General features: G+C 36.2%; 1 protein-coding gene across 2 annotated transcripts in view; it reads right to left on the reverse strand.

The window, feature by feature from the left end:
- The window catches only part of DTWD2 (DTW domain containing 2), a 108,137-nt gene that overhangs the window by 85,443 nt on the left and 2,192 nt on the right, over positions 1-20,502 (reverse strand). For both annotated transcript variants that reach the window (XM_046001229.1, XM_046001228.1), the window contains exon 2: positions 1,059-1,149. In XM_046001229.1, the coding sequence (XP_045857185.1) occupies positions 1,059-1,149 (91 nt within the window). The remainder of the gene's footprint in view (positions 1-1,058; positions 1,150-20,502) is intronic.

The following is a 20,502-nucleotide window of genomic DNA, read 5'->3' on the forward strand; positions in this document are numbered from 1 at the left end:
AAAAAAAAAAAAAGTCGAGTTTTATCCAAAACTGTTATGGTCCATAAACTATCATTTTTTACAACTCTGAGTTGCAGAGTATTGCAAATTTAAATACAGCAAAATAATGCTAATGACCAAATTGTTCAATTGTTCAAATCCTGACAAAAGTATGTTGTAACACTAAAAAAAAAAAAGGCTGCCCAACAAATAGAATATTCGACAATTTGCAGTAAAAGAATAAGTGTTTCATCATTTGGAAAAGGAAGAAGACAGACTGATACCTTTCAAATCTTTGTTAAGGATTTCAAAGTGGCAAAGGCTTCAGAAATTTAAGAAAAAAATTATTCCTTCTCCAAAAGTCTGACTCAGTAGATTATATCCTGAGTTCCCAAATGCTAGAGGAATTTTAACTTCAGTTAATCTAAACCAATTCTGTACCAATCATCAAGTAGTTTTATAATGATTATCATTTATGGTTATCAATAAAATCCTTCCCTCCCTTCTTTCATTACTGCAGTTAATCATGAATTACAAACACACATACACACCAGTACATGCACAATTTTCACCTATACAGGAAAGTACTAACTAAAAAATCCTCATCTACAACATACATACTTAATATATACATATCTGCTCTACTCATTACAGGAATAAAATTTTATCTTATACGTTCATTTCACTAATACTAAAATACTGGCATTTCTACTTTAACAAGAAACATTAAGAAATACAAGCTATGATTAAAATTTAAAAAGCAAGGATTTTCTTAGTTCTTCACTCACAAAATTTCATTTTTTTCTTCACACAGAATCATTGGTGTTCTAAATTTCTATACTATTCAATTACCATTTTTATGAAATAATACGGTTTTATGAGATAACAGTTTTTAGGTCTCTAAAGCGTATGACATGACACTATAATACATAAAAGAAACTTTTTTCCAAAGACAAAACACTTATCATCAATTTATTTTCAGAAATGTTAAAGAGCTGGAAGGTATGAATATGTTCATCAGTGTGTTTCCTCTTACATACTAATATTCCATTTGAAATTATGTATTTTACAAATCTTACCTCTGCTGGATGCTGAATTATGTACAAATGAGTAGAGATGTGCAGAGGATGCAATGGTAGAAATGGACACAAACATACTTTCTGAGGCCGGCTATAGGGCAGGAAAAAAAAAAAGAAAACCTGTAAATGTTTAAAATACAGTGATAAAACAATAACCCAGAACTTGAACATAATCCCTCTTCTTTATGTAAAGAGATTTGCTAAAGCTGCACTCTTTTAAATGAAACACCAAGAATGAATTTAATCAATTAGACTTTAGAAATGAGAATTTGGGAAAAGATTCAAGTAAATTCTGCACCATCTATATAAATCAAAGTACCTCAAAAAATCCTGTCTTAGTTATCATAAGTGAAGTATACTCATTCATCATGGTCTTTTTATTCTTGAAGCAACACTTCTACTAACTGGCATTCCAAATCAAGATCCAATATCAAAGAGAAACCTGGCAACTCTTCTAAATCATCTGATAGCAGAAGGAATAAAATGATGATAAAATATAAGAATATAATTACCACCTAGAAGAGAGTTCTAATCAAACTTGCCAATTAATCAACACAAAGAGCTTACCATCATAAAAAGAAACCCAAGTGGATCACCAAATTATATTTAGCAGAAATTATATCTACAGAATGTCTTATCCATTTATTTTCCCTATTGTTACTGTTCATTTTGTTTTTGTTTTACTTCTTAGTGCTTTACTATTGTTTCAGTAACACTTATGACATTACAAAAGTCAAATGGAATAAAGTATGTATTTCCATTTCAGTCCTCCAAACTAGGGAATTCTCTTCCGTAAGGGCAACCAATGACCAGTTCCTTGTGTGTCCTTCCAAATGTATTACAGAAATATACATGAATCTTCTACCATTCAATCCCATATTTGATATGTGTTTGTAATATGAAATTCATCAAGCAGCCAGATATCATGGGAGTAAATTTTCATGACAGATCACCATTACAGGCAGACATTACCTGCCATTACAACAGCACACAAATGAATGTTGTATTAAAGGGAATTCCCAACTGCATACTGTTACTACTACAAAACTGACTGCTACCAATTCCTTCCTCAATTTAACTTATGTAGAGTTATACCCCAAGGTAAGAAATTATTACATTAATAAACCATGAGTGGGAGTAAATTGGTTCAACTGTATCTACCACCTCATTCTGTAAGAAACTGTCAAACCTATGTTCCTGCTGAAGAAATTATCTAAATGATATCTCAGAATAGAAATAAACCATACAAGATGATCCCATCTCCCCTTTCCACCACTGAACCTAGAATAGATGGTTACCCCAAGGAAAACCAACATGCTCCCTTCCCATTGACGTCTAAAATGATTCAGTATGATTACTATGCCATACAATGGAATCCCTCTCAGGAATGCAAGCAGATTAAGAGAGATGAAGAGCATCTTTCAGGAGTCACAAGAAGAGTAAACACAAGTAAATACAGAGAGGAGCAGATGGAACTGTGTATACTGACAAAGAGATCAAGGGCTACAATTAGAAAAAAAAGATAACTCACTGAGTAGAAAGATGAAGAAGATGAAGCACAAAGATTCGGATTTTGTATTTGAAACCCCATATGACGGAAATGCACAATCAGATGTCAGTAAACTTCTCTTATAAATTATAATTTAATAACAGATGAAGCCAATTTAAAAATTCAGAATTAAAATGAGTATCACCAGGGGGCCTGGCTGGCTCAGTCGGTAAAGCATGCAGCTCTTGATCTCAGAGTCATGAATTCAAGCCTCATGCTGGATGTAAAGATTATGTAAATAAACTTTAAAATATATATATTAAGAATGGATATTACCTTAAATGTGTGTAAGCTGTATGACAGGCTATGAAAGAATGCAAAAAAAAATATCAACTACCCCGTGAAGGAAATATCCACATATCAGAAAAGTCAAAGAACTGCAAAATCCAGTCAAGTAAACAAACCGAGTAGACACTGCAGATTTCTTCAGGCAGAAAACCATAGGTAAAATAAACCCTGAAAATAACATCTTCAGTTCATCACCTATATAGTGAGTACAAAAGTCCTCAGTATGATACTTGAGATAGTGCAAAGAGCTGCTTGGATTTTGGTAGCTCTGGTTTTCACGTCTGACCCAAACTGTTACTCAAAAAAGAAAAAAAATAATAAATTTCAGTTACCCAGAATCGTAGTTTCCTTCCTGGGAACACATCTTTGAACTTTAGGAAGATTTAGGATTAAGTAGTTTGGAGAGTTCCACTTCTAAGATGAAGGGAAAGTGCTTCACAGACCCAAAGTCCAGTGAAATAAGCAAAGCTGACAAAAGCTATTTTAAAAAACAATCACTGAAAAATAGAAGCACCCTATGACCCACCAATCGCACTACTAGGTATTTACCCAAGGAATACAAAAAAACCTACTTCGTAGGGATACATGCACCCACATGTTTGTAGCAGCGTCATTTACAATAGCCAAATTATGAAAGCAGCCCAAGTGTCCATGGACCGATGAGTGCATAAAGAAGAGGTGGTATGAATATACAACGGAATATTACTCAGCAGTAAAAAGAATGAAATCTTGCCATTTGCAACAACATGGATGGAGCTAGAGAGCATAATGCTAAAGAAAATAGGTCAGTCAGAGAAAGAAAAATACCATGTGATTTCACTATTATGTGGAATTTAAGAAACAAAATAAAGGCAGGAAAAAGAGAGAGAGAGGCAGGCAAACCAAGAAACAGACTTAACTATAGAGGACAAATGGTTGCCAGAGGGGAGTGGAGTAGGGGGAATGGCGGAAATAGGTGATGGGGATGAAGGAGGACACTTATGATAAGCATGAAGAGACCAGATGATACATGGAGTTCTTGAATCACTGTATCAGACACCTGAAACTAATATAATACTCAGTGTTAGCTAACTAGAATGAAAATTAAAAGTTTAAAACAAACAAACAAACAAAAAAATCACTGAAAGTCTCTGGAAACTCTTCTAGGGGCATATTCAAAGGAAGAAACATTATTCAAGAAAATCTGTTAAAACTTGGTATTGGGTCAGGGGTGGGAGGTTGGGGCAACCTGAGGGTTTTGAAGGGTCAGGGGTGGGAGGTTGGGGGAACAGGTGGTGGGTAATAGGGAGGGCACGTTTTGCATGGAGCACTGGGTGTTGTGCAAAAAGAATGAATACTGTTACGCTGAAAAAATAAATAAAATGAGAAAAAAAAAAAAAAAAGAATTACATATATAGAATTAACCTACTTTTCTAAAATTACATTATTAGATCTGCAGAGGAAAAAAACGGAGTTTATACTTTAAAGTTAACAGTAGTTATTTCTGAGAAGAATACAGAGGACTATATAACATATAATGTATTTTTGAATTGCCTGAATATTCTAAGACCAAAATGTGTTAGCATAACAACAACAACAAACAATAAACTATCTTAAAAGAGAAAAAAAAAAAAAAAAAAAAAAAAAAAAAAAAAAAAAACTTGGTATTGGTACAGTTTGTTGGCGTCAGAGCCATAACCAATACCTTGCCCGGGCTCAAGTCGACAAACTCCCCTCCAGGTCAAGAGAACAGAGCTCCCTCTCAGCTCTTAATAAGGCTTAGCCCGTATGTCACAAAAAAGGCAGGCCACCAGCATTTCTCATCCCCTCCAAGTCCAAGCAGAGGAGGCTATATTCCTGGTGAGGGTGGCCCAGCGAACAGCAGTGGCCTTCCTCCACACAGCCTCCAGCTATAGAACGGAAGTTTAACCACCATGCTGGAGGCTGGACGGCAACACTGGAGCTCCAAGAGTGGTCAGCCTAGACTGCTCACAGGACAGAAGTTCTACACCAGAAGCAGCATGCCAGAAGCTAGTGCTCAGCTCTGTGCCCAGAACAGTAGCTAGAGAGTTTGCCCAAGGGAGGCAGACTCTAAGTAAAGAGAGTTCTGAAGCTCTTCCCAAAGGAACCCAATTCATTTCAAACAGAGCATGAGCAAGTTCAAGTTTAAGGGTGCTCTCAAAGATAACAACTCTGCCCCTTTTAAAAAAGATTTTACTTATTTATTTGCAACAGAGAGAGGGAGGGAGAGAGAGAGAGAGCACAAGCAGGAGGAGTAGCTGGCAGAGCAAGAGGGAAAAGCATGCTTCCCGCTGAGCAGGGAGACCAATGTGGGGCTCAATCCCAGGGCTCGATCCCTGGGATCATGACCTGACTGAAGGCAGACATATAACCGACTGAGCCGCCCAGGCACCCCGATAATAACTCCTCTGATAATGAAGACCAGCAAGCTATATGATAAACCAGCTAGATCAGCAGAAAGAACCAAGGAAAAGAGCTAAGAGAAGAACAGCCACCATCAGAGCAAACCTCAAAGAGTGACCTCAAAAACCATCCCTGCCTGAATGTAATTGGATCAGACTGTTGAGAAATGTATAGCCCAGGGTACTATATAGATATAATAGGACAGGGGCACCTGGGCGGTTCAGTGTTGAGCCTCTGCCTTTGGCTCAGCTCATGATCTCAGGGTCCTGGGATGGAGCCCTGCGGCAGGCTCTCCGCCCAGCAAGGAGCCTGCTTCCCTCTCTCTCTCTGTGCCTGCCTCTGCCTACTTGTGATCGCTATCAAATAAATAAATAAAATCTTAAAAAAAAAAAAAAAGAAAAGAAATAATAGGACAATCAGCTGGTAATTAGTGGACCCTAACAAGCTGGATGTGATACCAAAAGATGTCAGCTTGAGAGAAAGATCTGGAAGAGACCTTCAAAGAGAACCCTACTAAAACCTTTGTGCCACTGGTGATGTCTGCACGACTCAGCTAATGTAACAAAAACCTCTGACTTATATACCTCAAAAGAATGAATGTCATGGTATGTGAATCATATCTTAATATAGTGTTATTTTTAAAAATGCAAAAATGCAGTAGAAAAAGAATGTTCAACCTAATCAGTAAGAGAGAGGTACTATCTGGTACTATCGGCATTATGTTATCTGAAGGCAGCCTTCCTTTCCTACAATGCAAGATGCAGGAGGGCAAAGACTTGGCCTTTTCAATTTTCACAGCAGCACCCAGCACAGTAAGCTATCAGTAAAGACTGCTGAATACATGAAGGAAACTTTGCATTCCCTCTTGCCTCCTCAGGGATGCCTTCCTCCTCCCACACAATTTCTTATCCTATCCCTTCACTTTTTAATATATCAAATATTGATCTCTCCTTCATTTCTTCTCTAGTACTTGAACAACTAGTTTGTATTATAAATGAAATTCAGAATCTCACATCTCCCTTCGCTGTAATTTGTGATCATTCCAGTAAGCGGTAGTACATAAGCAGCAAAAATATTTACTGAAGAAAATAGTTACTTAAAAAAAAGAAAAGAGCATTTATGGTTGCACACCATAACTATGATTTAAGCTAAAACTAATTGTTTTGACTTCTACCTTGACAGGCTCATAAAACATCATTACCTATTTATTTTAAAGCATGTCCCCTTTATTAACCTAATTCTAATTCCAATTAGCTCAAACTAATAAAAGTATAGTTCTTTAAAACACTTTGCATTCCAATTGATCAACTTTATGTTTAGCGAGTTACTTTACAATATAAATGTGTGCTTCTTTGTTACTTTAACAGCAATTTGGCTCATAATCTCCTCCTCCACCACCGTCTCCAATACTGCACTGGTGCCTCGCTGTCCAAGTATTAAATCATTTTTACCAAACTACTGGGTAGGTAGCAGAGTACCTGTTCTCCTCCTTCTAAAACCCTTTCCAAAGAACAACAAAGTCTCCCTACAACCAAACGTAACTCCAGAAGCTTTAAATATTTTAAATTGATAATGGATTAAATAATTTATAAATTCAACAAATTTTTATTCAAATGTTTACTGTACACTAACTATGTGCCAGACATTAGGCACTTGGGACAATGAAACAGACAAAAATTCCTGCCCTCATGGAGCTTATTTGTTCTGTCTGTGCCAGAAAGAATTTAGAAATTCCTTGCTTCCCATGAACTATTACAGTCGACAGGAAAATAGATACCAAATAACTACACATCAAAACTGATTATTTATAATAGTAAACATTCATTTTGAAATAAAAATCATGGGGTGCCTGGGGCTCCTGGTGGGCTCAGCTGGTTAAGCGTCTGCCTTTAGCTCAGGTCATGATCTCAGGGTCCTGGGAGGAGTCCCAGTCCCTGCCCAGCAGGGAGTCTCTTCTCCCTCCCCCTCTGCCCCTCCCTACCACTCCTGTGCTCTCTCTCACTCTCTCCCCCAAACAAATAAATGAAATCTTAAAAAACAAAAACAAAAACCAAGGGGCACCTGGCTGACTCAGTCAGTAAAGCATGCAACTCTTTATCTCTGGGTTATGAGTTTGAGCCCCACATTGGGTAGAGAGATTACTTTAGGTAAAATCTTAAAAAAATAAAATAAAATAAAAACCAAGCTACTTCTAGAATTTATGTAGATCTGAAGAACAAATATTAATATCTGAAGAACTATCAACTGGTCAGTTGGGTACAGGTGTAGGGAATAACTATTAAGACATGTCACTGACAAGGTCATTCATTATCTTGCTATGTGATCTTGAGCACATCACAGGTTTTCATGTATGTTCTGGGGAGTAACTCCTGATTTGGAGGCAAAGGTTATAAAAATATAATCACCGAAGCCTAGTAGTTTTCAGCTAATTTATAACAGAACAACCTAAGTAGGAGTTGAGATTTTTCTCCCTTCTATCTTTGCAATGCTTTGTAAGTGTAGAAGAGAGAAAAATTTACAGTGCATTGCAAATGTATTATAAATACTGTTTTCCATCATTGGGATTTATCTTCTTTGAAATCTATACAACCCCCCCCAAAAAAAATCTATGCAACCCAATTAAGGTTAATTACATTCTTAAAATATAAATGGAATTTTCAAATAATTTCCCTGAGAAAATGTAATCAAATAACCTTTTTCTTCTTTTCTTGTTAAGGATGTAGGAATAAATGTGTAGGTTTCCTGTCAGACTAAGACTGACTGGCTTCCTCCGTGAATGCTATACTACGAGGGTAATCTGTCACTCTGGGCATGCTATCTCTGTCAGGCTGTAGGCAAATAAAATTATATATGATAGAAGTAGAGATGCTAGGACTTACAAAAAACATCTTCCAAAAGTTTAATTAAATTCTTATATTCACTGAAAGCTATTTTTCTCATAGTACTGATTTTAATCAAGAAAATCTCACACAGCCAAACTTTAAAAATTAATGAGTAGGTTTACAAGAATTACTATTTTAAAAGATTTCTTTCATCCACTATACAAAGGCAAATAAATGTAGAACCCAGAAAAATAGTGTACCTCAAATTTCCTAGTACTCAACAAAATTTTTATAGTCCCAGTGGAGTGAAAAAGCAAAGAACAACTGTTCTTTGAAACAAAGAGTTTCATAGCTTTTCAATAGATTAGTTGAATAGATACACTGCATTACACAAAAAAATGCCAACAACTTTCTAATTTTAAAATAAGCTTTGAAAAACTAAATACCACAGTGCCCTCTACTGTCACTTTAAAAAACTCAATCTATAAAATAAGCCAGTTTTCAAATTTCTTAAACTATATTCAATATAACCAATGAAAGAAGAAACAGCTCTTCATTATTAATATATTATAATAACACTGAAAAGAAATTATAAAATAAATAAAAATTTTAAAATATATGTATATCATAATTAGATTTTTATATGATAAGTACAATGTTAAATAAATTTTCACGTCCTAAAAGGAATAAAAACAGGTAACATCTACCATGTCTGACTACTTCAAGTATATATAAAAATATATCTCATGTCCATCAGGGTCGCTTTTATCACTACCTTGTTTTATAACATCTTCTAGGAGTAGAGGCAGGCTAAGCTTAGAAAGAAAAAAGAATCACTGTTAGAAGAAAGAAAGTAAATAAATGAAACAAGATGGGATCAGGAGGGAGACAAACCATAAGAGACTCAATCTCACAAAACAAACTGAAGGTTGGGGGGGTAGGGAGAGGGTGATGGGGTTATGGACATTGGGGAGGGTATGTGTTATGGTGAGTCCTGTGAGGTGTGTAACCTTGGCGATTCCCAGACCTGTACTCCTGGGGCTAATAATACATTATATGTTAATAAAAAATTTTTTTAAAAAGAGAGAGAGAGAGAAAGTAACTCTGTAAAAGAATCTCTTTAGATGAGACCTTCCAGAAACCTGTGCCCCAGAGGGAATGTCTACAGTGATGATTTCTAAAGTGGATTAAATAAAACGACCCAATGGGTCATTACCACTTTTACTTTGAATTAAGCGTTACTAATATTTATTATATGGAATAATGCTTCCTCCTTGGGCTGATATGTCATATGGTAATATGTTAGGATACATGATATCCTGATAGAAAGAGAGGCCTTCCTCTTAGCATGAAGTGTTAACAGTGGCACCCACAAATTCATAAGCAAGGAATCCATTTCTTCATTGTTATCTTCCCTTTCTTTCATCAATGTTTTACAGTTTTCAGAGTACAGGTCTTTCATCCCCTTAGTTAAGTTTACTCCTAGGCATTTTATTATCTTTGGTGCTGTTGTAAGTGGGACTGTTTTCTTAATTTCTCTTTCTGCCACTTTATTAGTAGTATATAGAAATTCAACATTTCTGCACATTGATTTTGTATCCTATGACTTTATTGAATTCATTTATTAGTTCTAGCAGTTTTTGGTGAAGTCTTTGGGGTTTTCTATATATAATATCATGTCATCTGCAAAGAATGAAAGTTTTACTTCTTCCTCACTAATGCGGATGCCTTTAATTTCTTTCTCCTGTCTGACTGCTGTAGCTAGGATGTCCAGTACTTGCTGAATAACAGTGATAAAAATGCACATCCTTGACCTGTTCCTCACCTCAGGGGAAAAGCTCTCAGTCTTTCCCCACTGAGTGTTAGCTGTGGGTTTTTTATTTAAGGCCTTTGTTAGTTATGTTCATTCTCAACCTACTTTGTCGAGGGGTTTTATCATGAATGGATGTTGTACTTTGTCACGTGCTTTTTCCTCATTTAATAACATGATCATATGGTTTTTATCCTTTCTCTTATTGATGTGCTGTATCACACTGATTTCCAAATACTGAGCCACACTGGAACAACCTGGAAATACTTCCCACTTGATTGTGGATTCTTTTCAAAGAAGCAGCTCCTGGTTTCATTGATCTGTTCTACTGTTTTCTTAGTTTACAACAGTAACTTTAAAAAACAGTATAAAGATTAGTTGAACTGTGGGTTCACATCTTACTATCTTTAACAATGAACTTCACCAAACACATGCATTATGCCTCAAACTAATGGATAATGGTAGCATGACTTCATCAGAGTAGGCAAAACATTTTTAAATGGTTTAATTCACGATTGCCTCTTCCTTTTTAAAATCTTTTTCTGTGTGTGTGTTTTATGGGGCACCCCATACATTATTATATAATAAGTACAAATAAACATAGATAAATATGTCTGGCTACTAGAATTTCATCCTAAGTTTTTTAACTAACTGTGGTATATAATCAAACTAATTCAGGAATCAATGGCCTAGAAATAAGCTTTTTCCAATGATAGGAACTATAATCAAAAAAATTTTTAGTAAATTTCATAACAATTAAAGAAGGCTTAAGGGGAGCCAGATGTCAGGACAACAAAGCCTTACACTCAGAGAAATGACTATATACATCAGCTATATAAAGGCCCTACTAAAATTGCAATGGCAAAGTGACAGATCAACTAAAACTGAGAATCTTAAGTAATCATAAGGTAATCATCTATATTCAATTGTCCTATTATTTACTTTCCACTTTCTCCTGCCCTACAGAAATATAAATTGTTACCAAAAAATAGCAAAACATCTTTCTTAGTAGCAAATTAAGTCACTCCTTCCTCTGCAAACTTTTATTTTATATTTTCATAACTTGTCTTAAATATTAGTTAGATAAATTTGCTCTCACACTCAGTTCACTAGAAAGTTTAGAGGAAACAATCTCTCAATCATTTCCTATGGTCCAAGCTATGCATTTATTGGAAATTGGGTATTGAACAAATAATAACTGAATGAACAAAGAATATCCACATGATTTATCAAAGTAAGCCTCAAAGTCTGTGTGTATCAGAATCCTGTTTCTTATCCACTAACGAAGGAAAGAGAATTGCATGAATGTCCGTCCTGGCAAGCAAGGAATCAAACACTAAAGTGGTCCCAAGGACCAGCTATCCTAATTAGAGAAATTTTACAAAGCATAGCATAGACTTAAGAGCCCATTTTACTAGGAAACATTTTCGTTTTGTTTATTCTTTCCTCTCCTTTCCATTCCTAAAAACTGTATTTTAAAATACAGATTTTTATGTAGTTGATTCAAAAAGGAAGTATTCCTCAAAATTTTATACAAATAAAAATTTTGCATAAATTCTCAAGATACCTGAGAATTTTTTTATTTATTTATTTGAGAGAGAGAGAGAAAGAAAGAACAGTGGGGAGCAGCAGAGGGAAAGAGAGAAGCAGGCTCCCCACCAAGCAAGGAGCCCGATGCGGGGCTCGATCCCAGGACCCTAGGATCATGACCTGAGCCGAAGGCAGATGCTTAATAACTGAGCCACCCAGGTACCCCAGAGAATTTTCTTTGATATAAAAGAGAAACTATCAGGTTTAACTTAGTAATACTTAAATATTTAACAGAATATAATGATGTTATGGAATAAGCCACTGATTTTGATGTAGTTCAAAAAGTGTTTATCATCAATATAACATTTATCTGTAGCTGGAAAATGAATACTTTTGAAAGCCCCAGGATGACAAAATCTCCATCATGAGGCAATTTATTTATGGTGACCTACAGCACAATACATGTAAAATTATTTACTTCCCCTTAATCTCTGAATCTAGAAAAACTACTCTAACATGGAAAAAGTTGACTAAGAGCAAAAGAGACCAATTTCATAAATAATAATAATGATTATTTCATGGAGGAGGAAAAGAAAGAGAGAAAAGAGGGGAATAGGGAAAAGGGGGAAGGAGAAGGGAGATGAGGAGAGAGGAAGAAAAAGAAATAAAAGAACAAACAGGAAAATTAGAGAGGAAGAATTATTTCTTAAAGATTTGTAATTTGAGAGAGAGTGCGAGAGCGCACACACGTAAGTAGGGGGTGGGTGGACCGGGAGAGGGGAATCTCAAGCAGACGCCACGCTTGAGAGCATAGAGCACAACCTGGGGTTCAATCTCAGGACCCTGAGATCATGACCTGAGCTGAAATCAACAAGAGTTGGACTCTCCGACTGAACCACCCTGGCACCCCCTAAGGAGGAGGAATTTATTGTTAATGGCACACTTTTAAGTTACAAGCACTGTGCTAAATACCTTCATTCAATCTCAAAAACCTGTCAAAGATGCGTAGTATTATTGTTCTAATTTACAGGTGGTGAAAGCAAGACTTAGGAAGGTTAAGTAGCTTTCTTAAGAAAACAGAGTTGGGGTTAGAACACAGTTCTAATTCCAAAATGCATACTCTTCAAGCAATCCGTTTTTGTGGATCCCATATAAGCATTTAATGATCAATGAAAAGTTATACTACATAATTCGACCTAGCTTCCCTAGCCCCAGATGGCCTAGCACTAGCACTAAGACACTTGGTGATAAACAAATAAACCTAAGAATCTGAAAGAGATGACCAAGAAGCAAAAGGTAAAAACCAAAACATTTTTTTAAATTCTCCAGTCCAAAATGTCTACAGTAATTAAGGATACACGGTTAGACACAAGGAGCAGGAAAAGGCCAAGCCACAAGAAGCTAGTAGAACCATGGAGAAACAGACTTAAGTCAAAAGAACAAACAATTCAAACTTTAAAGACAGGCAAGACAGTATTTGAGCTGGACCCTGAAACAGAGTAGCATCTCAGATAGCAGGCATGAGGGAAGAACATTTAATACAAAGGGAATGACAGAACAAAGGCATAAAGCAGAACATAAAAAGCACCTGTTTTAAGGGGACTAGTTTTGGGTAGCTGGAGAAGAGGGTATGGGATTGGTATAGTGGAGGAAGAGATACACCAGGCTTTGGAAACCACACTGGAACTGGGACTCTGTTCTCTACCTGAAATACGAACATGGAAGGTCTCCAGGAAAGGAATATCAGGAGCACACCCAGATGTTAGAAATCAAACGACCTCTGTTGAAAAGAAGTTAGAAAACAATTTGGAAATTCCTCAGAATGATAAACAGAGAACTACCATATGACCCAGAAATTCCACTCTTAGGCATATATACCCCCCAAAATTAAAAACAGTAAGTAGAACAGATACTGGTGTAGCAATGTTCAAAGCAGTACTATTCACAAGTGTCCATCAACAAGAGAGTGGGTAATAGAGAAGCAAAGAAAATGAATAATGGATAAACAAAAGCGATATACACATACAATTCAACCATAGAAAGGAAAGAAATTTTGATAGGCTACAATATGGATGGAATTGAAAACATTATTCTAAGTAAAATGTTAGAAACAAAAGGATAAATATTGTATGTTATATGAAGGATCTGAAATAAGCAAAGTCATAAAAATAGAGATTAGAAGAGAAGTTACCAGGGGCTGGGCAGCGGGGGATGGGAGATGGGAAGTGGTTATTTGGTGGGTACACAGTTAACGCCAAAGATGATAAAAGAGTCTGGTATATAGATAGCAGTGATGGTTACACAACATTATGAATATATGTCATGACTCTGAGTTATACAGTTAAAAACCATTAAAATTTTAAATATTATATCTATATTAGCACAAGTATTTTTTAAAAAAAGGAAAGAAAGAAAGAGCACCTGCCAAGTAACATGTCTACATAGACAACAGGTCAGATATTCCTTCCACAGGCTAATCCCTCTTAACCTTTGCGAAGTCCTGAGACTCATTCTCTATCTTTTCATTTTTTTCCCCTGAGTAACTCTAGAAGACTTGTTACTTCACTTCACTGCTGCCTTTTTTCCCACAGCCTTCCCATGAGGCTTCCAGTAGAGAAAACCAGAAGACAAGCAAACAAACAAAAAACTCAACAGGGGAAAACAAAATAAATTCCTATCAGTAACATCTTCAAATTTGTCTTTGTGACTGAAAAATGAGGACTTCCCAACAGAAGTAAGAAGCTGACCTTAGCCAGGTAAAGGATTCAAGAAATAAAAGCTCAACCTTAAAAAAGACAGGAATTAAAAAGCCCTCATCCCAAAATAACTAACAATAGCCAAGGAAAGGGGAAAAGAACAGAATCTATGGATTCGAAACCCACAAAGAAACACCTCCCTGGAAGTATTTTTATATGTAGCAGGAAAACAAGGGCAGTCATACTGTTCACTTCAATACAATCCTTTATTATGTGGTATAGTAACAGAAGTATGAAAGCTAAAGCTTTCTTACTAGTCCCCTCACCTTGAGAGTCTATAAAAAGGAGTAACTATTTAAATCACAAAGTTGTCTCTCCTGTATTAAATAAAAATGCACATGTAAGAGCACTTTGTAACCTGTGGGCCCTTTTTAAATAATACCAAATTTTAGACAAGACTATTTCTGAATATTTTCTTTCTATATATAAGCAGGAATATAACAATGCATTATTAATTTTGGGCAAATGTACTTTAAAAATTAATGTGCTTTGATGTTCTTTGAAGAAAACCTCTATCCATCAGAGGGTAATGATATAATTCTTATTTTTCTTTCTTGGGGAAAATAAATCAAACATTTAAAAAGCTCTAATGTGCTTTTTTTAAATTGGTCACTCCTCTTTGGAGACTTAATTAAGATTAAGAAAAAAAATTCCCTCTTGACATATATCATCTTTGTTCAACTTTGAACATAAGATTAGCCAGCACAGTAATTTGTAAATCAGTTAGCTTTCCACATATAATTACAAATGAATGACTTCAAAGAATAAACATACTTTCTATACCAACAGGAAAGAACAAATTAACTTAATACTTTTCTCTTAGGAACATGATACTTTTGATACAAACAAAGAATTAAATTTTCAAATTATCTATGTTTTTACTCTAAAAATCATCATCAAGAATCTAGTGATTTTAAATTTACCAAAGTAGTCTGTTTTCTAAACCTAAGAGTTGATACCTAAGGGTTGATACATTTTTAATATATTCTTTTTTTTAAAGATTTTATTTATTAGAGAGAGAGAGAGAATGAGGGAGAGAGAAAGCATGAGATGAGAGAGGTCAGAGGGAGAAATAGACTCCCCACTGAGCAGGAAGCCCAATGTGGGACTTGATCCTGGGACTCCAAGATCATGACCTGAGCTGAAGGAAGTTGCTTAACCAAAAGAGCCACCCAGGCGCCCTTAATATATTCTAAACTAACTGCCTTGGGAATCACCATTTTTCACTTGTACCTACTACATACTTGTATGCTGATGTACCCTGCTGTTTAAGCAGACCAGCCACAATGCTATACATGAGACCTAGAATGAAAAAGCAATGGAGGTCACAGCTAGGAGCTGTGGTGCTCTGAACAGATCACGCCCAACCCAACGTCATGATCAGTGCTCAACTCAACCAACTACTGCTCCAAAAGGTGGTCCCTGACCTGCTAGGTCTTCCTATTCCGACAAAAGCCAGAAATCTGCATTTTTTTAAATAATACATCTGGACTTTTACCTGTTAGAACTACTTTAAAAACACAAAATACTAGTTCAAAACAAACATCTGTTGGCTGCCTATGTGTGGCTCTCGCATTCTTCTTAAAAACCTGTAGGGGCGCCTGGGTGGCTCAGTGGGTTAAAACCTCTGCCTTCGGCTCGGGTCATGATCTCACGGTCCTAGGATCGAGCCCCACATCGGGCTCTCTGCTCCGCGGGGAGCCTGCTTCCTCCTCTCTCTCTCTGCTTGCCTCTCTGCCTGGTTGTGACTTCTCTCTGTCAAATAAATAAAATATATAAAAAAAAAAAACAAAAAACCTGTAGTTTCCCACCTTCCCTCTCTCCTGATTTTATCCCCACCAGTTGTTTCTCGAGAATATGCAAACCTAAAGAATAAAGAAAGGTTAAGCCATGGAACAAAGGAGGTAGATGTTGTTAAAAGATAGAAACCTGGAACACTTCAAATTTTCCAAGAGACTAGATCTTAAATCTTCTCACCAGAAAAAAGATAGAATAATTACGCATCCCAAGCTGCCAGTATTAACTGTACTACATTTTCTAAATGTATGAAATCCACACACTGTACAGCTTAAACCTACATAATGTTATATGTAAATTACATCTCTCTCTTTTTTTTTTTTTTTAGAAAAGGAGCTAGAGAATACTAAAGCTTGGGCATCTTGTTACTAAGCTTGAAGTAAACATACTTCAGCTTTAAAAATATGAAAATCAGGACACCTGGCTAACTCGGTCGGTATGGCATGGGACTCCCGATCTCAGGGTTGTGAAGTTCAAGCCCCACTTTGCATGTGGAGCCTACTTTTTAAATTAATTAATTAATTAATTAATTAAAAGTAGGAAAATCAGAACTTTTGCAGCCTGGGTGGCCCCACTTCCACTAGTGACTACATCTACTCTGCCATCAAAAACATAAGGCTTCTTCAGCAAACACAGAGCCAGGTCAAGTGCCTGCTGAGCTCAGGAGCCAGGCAGACTGGAGCTGGAGACCAAACTCGGCTACTTACTTGCTACCTCTACCTCCTCATCTTTTATATTCTTGTTTTAATGAAGTATAATTAATATACAGTGTTATACTGCTTTCAGGTGTGCAACAAAATGATCCAACAATTCTATACATGACTCTGTGCTCACTACTGTTAAATGTAATCACCACTTGTCACCATGCAACATTATCATAATAGTATTGACTGTATTTCCTATGCTATACTTTTCAACCCTTATTCATCTTAGAACTGGAAGTTTGTACTTCTTAATCCCCTTCACCTATTTCACCCATCCCCCCCTCACCCCCACAACTGCCAGTTTGTTCTCTGTAACCAAGAGTATGTTTTTTGGTTTGTCTCTTTGTCCACTTGTTTTGTTTGTTAAATATCACATATAAGTGACATCATGTGGTATTTGTCTGATTTATTTCACTTCACATTATATCGTCTAGGTCCATGCACATAGTTGCAAATGGCAAGATCTGTTGCCATTTTTTTGGTCAAATAATATTCCACTTTTCACATATTTCACATATTTCACATATTTCAAAATTTTCATTTCCACATATTTCAAAAAATATGCCACTTTTTTTGGTCAAATAATATTCCATTTTATATATATATATATAAACACATCCTCTGTCCATTTATCTACAGATTGCCTCTTGGATTGTTTCCATAACTTGGCTATTGGAAATAATGTTGTAACAGACACACGGGTGCTTATATATTTTCAGATTAGTGTTTTCATTTCTTTTGGGTAAAAATCCAGTAGTGGAATTAATGGATCACATGGTATTTCTATTTTTAATTCTTTGAGGCACTTCCATACTGTTTTCCACAGCACCTACATCAATTTACACACCTACCAGCAGTGCACAAGTGTTCCTTTTCTCCATATCCTCACCCTACTTGCTATTTCTTGACTTTTTGATTCTAGCCCTTCTGAAGGCTGTAAAGTGATATCTTATTGTGGTTTTTGATTTATATTTCCCTGATGATGAGTGATTTCATCATCTTTTCATGTATGTGTTGGCCATTTGTATGTCTTGTGTGAAAAATATCTATTTAGGTCCTCTGCCCATTTTAACATAATTATCTGTTTTTTGGGTGTTGCATCTCCTCATCTTTTAATACTTAACAATATAGGGGCACCTGGCTGACTCAGTCAGAGGAGTGTGTGACTCTTGATCTCAGGGTCATGAGTTCAAGTCTCACATGAGGTGCAGAGATTAGGTAAATAAATAAAAAAATTTTTAAAATATTTTTAAATAAAAAATAAAATAAAGCAAACACTATAACTCTAGAATTGTTGTTCGGAGAAATAAATAAAATCTTGCAGACACAATAGCTAGGCCTGGTAGGTAACCTGCACATGGTTAATGCTTAATAAATGTGTACTAAATACACTAGTGTGGTTTATAATCCTTACAATTTCGTACTTTGGGGGGAAGAAAGCATTGAAGAGAAAAAAAAAATTCTGTCTCAGAGCTTATCTGTGTCAGTCTGTGTACATGCCCCTGCTGCTGTTTCCCTCCCTCAATTAAAAAATACTGCATGTTTTGACATTATTCCATTATTCTAAGGACCAGTGATTTCTCAGTGGTTTCTAACTCTTACCCTCAGGCTCATGGCAGCATCTCTAGAAGATATGAGAGTATAATTAAGATCCTAGCATCTTTACTAGAATGAGGTTCCAACTCTTCCCAGTCAAGACTTTTAACATTGTATCACCAATTGTCTGCAATTTTTAATAAAACAGAACATAAATTATTACAGCTAAAAGTTACCTAGTGAAGTCACACTTATGACAACCACCCAAATAAAAAAATATTCCAGTGCTTGGTGTGTTGCATGCAAGTACATTAGGCTGAATTCCTCTTAACCACCCTAACATAATTTACCTGGCCCGTCCCAGTGCAACCAATATTAATCTCTACAGCTCTCTCCTCTCCCTCCTTTCCACCACACTCTCCAAATACACTCCTCTCTCTACCCGGTGCCTCTGTACATCCTGTTCTCTCAACAGGAACACACTGCTAATGAAATAGGTATCCAGTAATAATAACAAATCAGTTTGGGATCTTTTAAAAAATATCCTGTTCATGTTTACGAGAGCTTGTGTTTCCAACTAGTAAGAGTCTGTTCTGAAGTTGACCTGAGTTTGTCCTGCCTAAATAAAACCAATTTTTGGAACTCACTAGGCTATGACAATTATAGCAGTATATTTAGAGAAATGAATATGGTTTTAAGTAAATGGCCAAATAATTATAACTTGCTGATCACTCAACTCTATGAATGCATTTTTGTTTTAATAACTATTACAAGCCTAAATGTAGATAAGTTCATCCACGGAACTAGTAAAACTCCAAAAGCTTAATGAAATAAAACATAAAGATGCATCAACTAGCTTATATTTTACTAATAACACCTGAATACTCTCCATATTTCTAGAACTGTAATATACCCTATTAGAATAAATAAAATGCATACTATGCCAAGGGTGAGAACAGCTTTAAAGGTACAAAATTTCACTAGAAAATGCAAAGTGCAGGGGCGCCTGGGTGGCTCAGTGGGTTAAAGCCTCTGCCTTCAGCTCAGGTCATGATCCCAGGGTCCTGGGATGGAGCCCCACATCAGGCTCTCTGTTCGGCAGGGAGCCTGCTCCCCCCCCTGCCCGCCTGCCTCTCTGTCCACTTGTGATCTCTGTCTGTCAAATAAATAAATAAATAATCTTTAAAAAAAAGAAAATGCAAAGTGCAGAAACACTGGAATGAATCATAATCCGAAAATATTAACTAAATACAATTGAAAACAAGCTAAAATCCAAGTTATTCTTATTTTTTAGAAAGCAGATTAGATTAGGGTGTAAGGAGGGATGAAAAGACAGAGCAAAGAGAATTTTTACAGCAGTGAAAATACTCCATGATATACTGTAATAGTGGAGATATATATTATTATAAAGTAATCCAAAAGCAAAACATATACAACACCAGGAGTAAACCCCTAATGTAAAACTGTGGACACTGAATTATGATGATGTTCATCTAATTTAGCAAATGTACTACTCTGGCAGGGGATGCTGATGGGGAGGGGAAGCAGGTGGGGGCAGAGGATACAGAGGAGGTCTCCTCTCCTTCCACTCAATTTTGCCATGAATCTAAGACTTCTCTAAAAAATAAAGTCTATTAAGTGGAGCGGGGAGCAGATCAGAAAAACTACAAATCGTTGCTAAATGTAGTAGACTTATTTTCTTTAAAAAAAAAAAACAAAACTGTATACAGCATTTGTAATTAGCAGGTCTGAATCAACTAGAAACTACATGACAAAGCCAGCATGATAATTCAGCCTAGGATTTATCAGTACCCTGTTGAGACCTCTTTGCAGATTGTTAAGTGTTATCTCCTAACACCTCTAGGGAGTGTGTTTAAATAAAATGTACTCACACACCCCTTCTCTTCATATATGCAGTCCCTTACAGACACAAATTACTTATCCTCCTCAAAAGTCTAAACAGAGTGTCTACTTTCAATAGGACATTTGGGAGATATAAAAAGATTCTTAGACTCACGATCCCTTCCTCTGAGATCTTACAATCCAATCCTGGGAAAAGACCAAAACGCCCAAGGAAGGATACTCCAAGTAGTCAAGTGTTAAACACACTAAACGGAGCTGTCCGTGTTTTCCTTCACAGAATGCTTTTCTCCTGACTGGATCCTTCTCATCTTTCAAATCTTAGTATAAATGCTACCACCTCAGAAATATTTCCTGATGCCATCCTGTGATTCTCTGTCACAATGTCC

This window comes from Meles meles, chromosome 3 (genome assembly GCF_922984935.1).
Source record: "Meles meles chromosome 3, mMelMel3.1 paternal haplotype, whole genome shotgun sequence".
NCBI classification, from domain to species: domain Eukaryota; kingdom Metazoa; phylum Chordata; class Mammalia; order Carnivora; family Mustelidae; genus Meles; species Meles meles.